We start from the raw sequence: 7394 nt of genomic DNA on the forward strand, positions 1-7394 counted from the left end.
AAAAAAAAAAAAAAAAACATTGCGTTACATCATTATCACAATAAAAGTTTGTCTCGAATTTCCAATGAAATCGGAGATATTTAATTGCTCGTTAAATTGCAATGCACAGACTGTCGCGCATGTTAAAGGAGACATCAAACGCTTCTGAATATTAAATAACTTGCAGACTATTAAAAGTCACACTCCGCGAACGGATACATGGAAACGTATATCTGATGACATACAATACTAACATCCCGAGGTCAGCGTCTAAACAAAGATATCGCGACTTTATTGCGCATTCGCGGTCTCCGCGCGCGGATGCTAACATCATCTCCAAAATGCAAATGAGAATCATCTCTTCTCGCGCTGTCGTCGACAAACCTTCCGCACTCTCGAGTCGCTTCATTTTCGAAAGGCACGACAATATTTTACCTGTCTCTCTGAATTTGTTTTTGTTTTGTTTACATTCTTGGATAGATGTTTTGTGCTAGAAATTTTTCTCTCGCGCCAAGCGATGGCGCGTGCCAAATACTTACGGATGTCGTTGAATCGATGTGACCCAAAACATTAGTCACTACTCGCCTTGCCCATTACGCCGTGCGTTAAGTGAACACGCACACGAGTCCAAGGCGAGCTTCTTCAGTACGACCGAATGTGTTGCTCGCGCCGGTTGTTAACTCTCATCCGCGAGTTGTTTCAACTATTTGATTTCAGAAGATAACGATCTCAAATGCAAAAACTGTATTTCGCAATGTTGATCATTGTTTAAAGTAATTTAAAAAGACAACACAGTTGGGAAATATCAAAATTTCTTATCATTTCTATTATCGCATCTTTACGAACGTAAAATCAGAATTTTATCTTTAACAATTGGAAGTGAAAAATGTAGACAATTAAAAGATTGTGTGACTAATTAATTCGTTAACTAATTAATTTTTTTGCGAATAAACGTACGTTCACTTCGGAACGTTGTTTTTTTTTTTTTTTTTTCACTATATAAATTTTCCACCGACTTGTGGAGAAATGACGGACAAGCAGAATAGTAAGTAATGAAAATCGGTCAGGCGAACGCGGATTCGAGCGAAAGTAGCGTTTATTTGCGTTAACGTGCCGGATCGTGCCAGAAGCACCGCGCGTTCTTCGTTCTCCCTCGAAGGAATTAATAGGAAAGTGAAGACTTATCAGAAGTGTTACACTTATGTACTTGTGTTTTTGTGTTCTATCGCGCATAAAAGTCGCGAGTGAAAATCGCAATTGTGACGAAAAAATGCGACATTCAACGAGCGATTAAAAAACTTATAATGAGCAATATAAGAAGAAAACTCCATTCTAAAATATAATATACTATTTTAACGTTATCGTGTGAAAGGATCTCGATTAATTCGAGCATCACAGCATTTATTTTTCGTATGCAACTCGGCAGAGAGTATTGCAAAGTTGTACATGTACATTAATATTAGAGTTTTCTATACCACAAAGATAAAGTATAATTTGTTACACCACAAAGATAAAGTATATCAAGAGACACCCCGTGTTACGCAAAAACTAAGACGACCTTTATATCATGTTGCAAGCTTGAAAATCTTTATATTTTTTATATCTTTATTTATATTCAATAACGACTCAATCAATCGACTTCTTTTTAATCTCGATCAATATTGGATTAAAGAAAAAAAACAAAAAACAAATTCTTGCGTTTTTTTTGTATATTATGTAAAAGTAAGTACATAAAAACATTTATTTTTACGCACACTGTTAGTTTATCTCTCGAATTTTTTTCCTCAGGAACTTTCAGCCAGAGATGACTTCGACGAGACTTAATTCCGAGGAGATCTATCGCGAGCACGTTAACAGTGACAGCCTCTTCTCGGTGCGCACACGCCATACTCCTAACATCAACTCAGCGAATGCCAACACTAACGATCAACAGCAGCAACAACAACAACAGCAGCAGCAGCAGCAGCAGCAGCAAAATATTTCTTCGGCGCTGCAGGACGACGTGTTTGAGAACGACGATCTGTTCGGACCACCGCCGTTACCTTCCAAGTCGGACTCGAAGCGAGCAGCCAAGTCCAAGATCTCGTCGCTCTTCGACGACTCCGATTCCGGCGACGAGCTCTTCTCCACCGCGAGTTCCGGCTCCAGATCGCAGAAGAGCACGGATTTCTTTTCTTCCGCACTGTTGTCGAATGACAAAACGAAGTCGGTTTCAAAAACCGGTGGCGGCCTGTTCGACGACAATGTGAACATATTCGACAGCAAGGACGCTCCGGACATTGATATATTCGGCGTAACAACGAAACCGAAGTCGACAAACGCCGTGGCCTCGGATAATCTGTTTGATAATCGTGGTCGGGATTCGAAGAGCAGTAAAACCGACACGAGAATAGAGTCCAAGAAGATCAATCTGTTCGACGATGACGATGGCGACGACGGCGATTTATTCAGCGCGAAACCAACAAAATCGAAAAACGATCGAAACATAAGTAATTTTTTTGAGGACAAAGACGACTTGTTTTTATCATCCAAAGCGAGCAAGAAGGAACTTCCGTCGGTAGACAAAGACGTATTGGATGAACCGAAGACCGACGTTTTGAAAAACGTTTCCAATCTTCAAGTTGGGAATGAAGATGATTCTCCGGACGGCGGATTGTTCTCGAAGACTCCAAGGAATCACGGTCTTTTATTCGAGGATGACGATTATGATGATTTATTCGGTAAAAAAGATACAACTCCACGCGGAAACGATCGCTCGACGTCCAAACCCAAAGAATCTCAGAAGAACATTGTCGAACAGGCGCAAGAACTTCCTGAAGAAAATAAGAAGAACTCGACGGAGTCTTCGAGCTTGAGTCGCGACATGAAGCCGACTGCAGAGTCGACAGAGATGGCCATTGAGAGTAACGTAAACAAAGATAACAGCAAAGCTGAACCTGAAAAAACAGTCTCCAACAAAGCAGTCCAAGAAGCGGACGATGTAATGAAGAAGAGTTCGCCACCAAAAACGCTGAGCCTTCGAACGAGTTCTTCGCCGTCTTTTGAAGAACAGAGTCAACAAGCGCCGCGAAGAACGGTATCCGGTAAGATAAAGAATTTGATGGGAAAGATGGGCGATCTGAAGATACTCTCGCCGTTGGATGCGCCGCCATCTTGGAGGAAGAGTGAAGAGAAAACGGACGAAGATGAGGATAGAGCTTCGCCTCTTAGTGTGTCAGGTAATTATCGTCTTCAAGAAGACTTATATTTACGAGCAAATTTCAATGCAAAAAGACACGACGTTATACGTAAAAAGTTCTTGTTTTAGAAGACAGCACGCGCAAAGACTCTTCAAATTCGACGGTCTCTGCTGCTAACAATGCGGAAGTAACCATAAACTTTGACGATCTGGCTCAAGTGGAAACGTTATCCACCACTGCGTCCAAGGTGATTGATTTGTTCTTGCAGTTTGAATAATTCATTTATTCTTTTTTCTCACGCACATTTGTGTTCAAATGTTTTTTCAGAGTCGTGTAAGGATCCAGGCAAAACGCCGTCCTCAGAGCCGGCACGCTCGGAAGTCGGCGTTGCGACAGAGCGGCATTGATTTCGACACGGTCGATAACGCGGACAACGACAACTCCCAGGAGGAAAGTCACACCAGCACTTTTTCGTCCAGCAAGGACTCCGCCGCTCCGGCAATCAACGTTGCGGATCGTTTGACGGCAAACGACAAAACTCAGCGCTCGATCATCGATCCTTCATCCACAGAAGACAAATCCGAGTTGGGTAGCATCAGCAAGGAGAGTTCCATGAGCGTGAACAAGAATACCTTGTTGTCGCCGTCCACTGACGAGGAAGACTTGTTTGACGTGCCGCCAGACTTGCCGGAGGATCCACAGAAGGAGGACGCGTTGTTTGGCAGAGCACCGATACTTTCACCAATCGATGGCGAACAGTCTGATCGAACGTCTGTCGCTGCCGAGTCTCTCGTCGTGGATAATGCGATCATCGGTAAGACCGATGATGTAAACGCGTCGAGCAACAAAACTGATGAAGAGTCGAGCGATATGACGCGATTAGACGTCAGTACCAAGTCGGATACAGCAAATAATACTAAAAAGAATGATGAACATGTGGAGGACGATGAACAGGATGAAGCAAAAGGAGAGGCTAATGAAGAACCGACTGATCCTCTTCGCGACAGCAAACACGATCCGTTAAAAGATCCTAGTCAGCTGTTCGCGTTCGTCACAAAAACGCCATCACCGGAAAAGAGCAAGGGATTGTTATTCGCCGATCCTGACGACAGTCTATTCTCCAGTGGCTCGGCGAAAAGGTTCGCAATGAGCGAACCGAAAAAGAAGGAGATTCTCGACCTGTTCGCGGACGATGAAGACGCGGGCGGCGATCTATTCTCCGCGCCATTGAAGAAAACGGTAAAGAAGCCGCTGCGAGACACAAAGATCGGTTTGTTCGGCGACAACAACGGCGCGCAGAATGACGAAGATGACAGTTTGTTTGGCAGCAGCGTGTTCGGCAGAGCAAAAACGGATGGTCAAAAATCAAATTCCGCTCAATCTAATCGAAGAAAAAACATCTTCGACGACGACGACGACGACGACGATTCCAGTCTGTTCGTCGAGTCGTCCGGTCAGTCGCAGAAATCGGACAGCGCGTCGTTCTCGGAACCGAAGCAAGAGCATCTCGCCGATTCTCGTACCAAGGGCTCAAATCTGAAGGATATCTTCGGTGATGCGCCTTGCGACGACGACGATATCGATCTTTTCGCTACGAAAAAAATTGTTCCTAAGAAAGTCGCTACGTCGTCCAAGTCCCTGTTTATGTCGGATGACGATGACGACGATGGCCATATTTTCGGCAAGCAGTCTTCTACAGACAATTCGAAAGTGAAGACAACGACAGTCTCAAATTCAAGACCGACCGTGAAGAAAGCTGTTACTAGAGATCTGAAAAAGACAGCAGAAAAAATCGTCGAGGATCCGTTGAGTCTTCTTCGGGACGACTAACTTCATTTTCTACTCGTGTGAGATTTTCTGCACGTTCAATCCGCAAAAGTTCATTTATAATTCTGTTGTACTTTACTTTTTGTGCAACAATATATACGTAATTTTAAATTTCAATGTATTTCGAGTAGACTTTTGTGGTTTAGACGTGTGTACAATTATTTATATTTTCTTTAAGTCACAAAGTTTCCCGTGTACAAACAACGCTTCACGTTGATACGGGCAGCGTGCAATTAGCGAGCAAACAGAAAATGTTAGTTCCTCGCTTTTGTTTACTACTGTTATTATTATTTTTATTTCTCTTTATTTTTATTTCTACGTTTAGAATTTTTTTCTCTTGCCTATATTTATTATTTTACGGAGTAAGATCTGAGAGAGTTATTTTTTTACAAATGTGCCACATATCGCGCGTTAGAGATTGTGTATGTATATTCGTCAACGAATGTTGCAATAATAATAATAACGCGCACTCTATTCTGAGCATTTATTCGAAACACAACGAATACGTAATTGATTTACATTTATATATTTTACATTAATACAAAATACGTAAAAACCACTTTATTTGTGCCGTAGATATATATTTGCTGTATTAACGCCTCTTTGCTGCGTGTAAATTCGCTATTGTGATTTACGTATATACATATGTATCTGGTTGCGTTCGGGAGGAAGCGCGTTATCTACGTTATTGTCTCATTTTATCTTTATCGGATGTAAAACAAAGATAGAAATGAGACAATAGCGCAGACAGCGAGCTCCCCGAACGCAGTCTCCATATTATATCATACATGTATGTATGTGTCTATATGTATATACATATGTGTGTGTGTCTATATGTATATATATGTATATGTATGTATATACATATATACATAGTCTTGATGAGAGTCACGCATTAGTACAATAAAAAAATTTATTCACTGGCCTTGGAATTTATTCAATAACTTACCACAATGTGATAAAATTCATCTTTCCTTCTAATCCCGCACAAACCTCATCAAAATATCGAATACATAATCTATATAAATATACAAAGATATACAAGTTTTATAATAACGCGCGAGATACAAGTAAAAATAAATATTGTAAAGAGAATATATCACAATACAGAATAGATGTGTAGCGGTAAGAATAGAATTTTAGTAAATAAAATATTAAATAATTTTAATTGGGAAGAAAATTATAATAATTATAATATATATATATATAAAAGTTTTTATTTACTGTGAAAACAGACAGAAACAGTATTTTTATAAGATACATGTAATACTCTTCTCGCGATGAGAATAAGATAATATAATATGTGTTTGTCGAAAATTTGAACATTTATGAACGTATATTAACGTCTGCTCTGAAACGTCATTATATGTTCATACATCATCATCGTCAAAGAGTTATGTGTCTACACACGTAGCGCAATAAACACGTGTATATAATAAATATAAACATATATATATAAGATAACATGTATAATACATGCATAAGATATTAACACTTTTTTACAAATGGGAATTTATTAAAAAATTATTTCTTTTTTTTATTTATTTTTATAATTTATCGTTTAACGTACGATTAAAAAGAAGTTTCTTATTGAACATTACAATACTTCGTATATGTAATATATTTCACACATAAACGCAATGTGTAAAAATATACACGTCAAATTACATCGAAAAAGTGAATTCTGCACATAAGTGCGGAAAGAATTATCCTAAATTATCTTAAAAAACTTATAATACATAGTTTACAATTAAGATAGTTTGTCGAAGATACAAACTAAATTAAAGCTGCCTGTGTAGAAGAGTATATATCTAACAAAATATCATGGAAATTTAAAGCAATAGTAATAAATAAACTAATAGAAAGAAAAACATTTGTGAATATACACAACTTGTAGATCTGAAACAAATGTATTAGTTGTGAACAATCGACTTAATAAAGATACCGAGGGGAGAGAAGTTTTTTGACAATTTATTCATTGTACTTTATGTGATAAAAGACAACATGTTTCAAGAAAACATTTGTATTTTATGAATAATATATATTTCATTGAAAAAATTGTATCAATATTATAATAATAATAACCGACAGAATTAAAAAAGGGAGCACGCTACGCCAAAAAGAACTGGATGAACAAAGAGTGTTCTTTAAAATAGAAAAGAGTTTCTCCAGACGCTTGTTCTCATATGTCGTCATATGTGTTATTTCGTTCAATCTTTCAGCTTTTTGTGAATAAAATTTTGAATCTCTAATAAGTGTTGAAATTCGACGGATTACAAATGCCTTACACGCTACGATAATAAGTTTTACGATTTACTAGTGCTTCGAATCATCATCCACACTCGTGAAAAATTAATTATAGTTTCGCTTAATTATAGTTTCGAATAGGATGATCATTTCTCGGTGAGG

At 38.7% G+C, this 7394-nt stretch overlaps 1 protein-coding gene across 2 annotated transcripts in view; it reads left to right on the forward strand.

The window, feature by feature from the left end:
• The window catches only part of LOC109851762 (WASH complex subunit FAM21 homolog), an 11123-nt gene extending 4947 nt beyond the window's left edge, over positions 1–6176 (forward strand). The window contains exons 10-12 of one of the 2 annotated variants that reach the window (XM_020422155.1): positions 1768–3197; positions 3287–3405; positions 3486–6176. In XM_020422155.1, the coding sequence (XP_020277744.1) occupies positions 1768–3197; positions 3287–3405; positions 3486–4988 (3052 nt within the window). In that variant the 3' untranslated portion in view covers positions 4989–6176. The remainder of the gene's footprint in view (positions 1–1767; positions 3198–3286; positions 3406–3485) is intronic. The other variant, XM_020422156.1, reaches the window with a different exon arrangement.
• Positions 6177–7394: the final 1218 nt, after the last annotated feature.

Source organism: Pseudomyrmex gracilis, unplaced genomic scaffold (assembly GCF_002006095.1).
Source record: "Pseudomyrmex gracilis isolate BER0280 unplaced genomic scaffold, ASM200609v1 scaffold_20, whole genome shotgun sequence".
Classification (NCBI taxonomy): Eukaryota; Metazoa; Arthropoda; class Insecta; order Hymenoptera; family Formicidae; genus Pseudomyrmex; species Pseudomyrmex gracilis.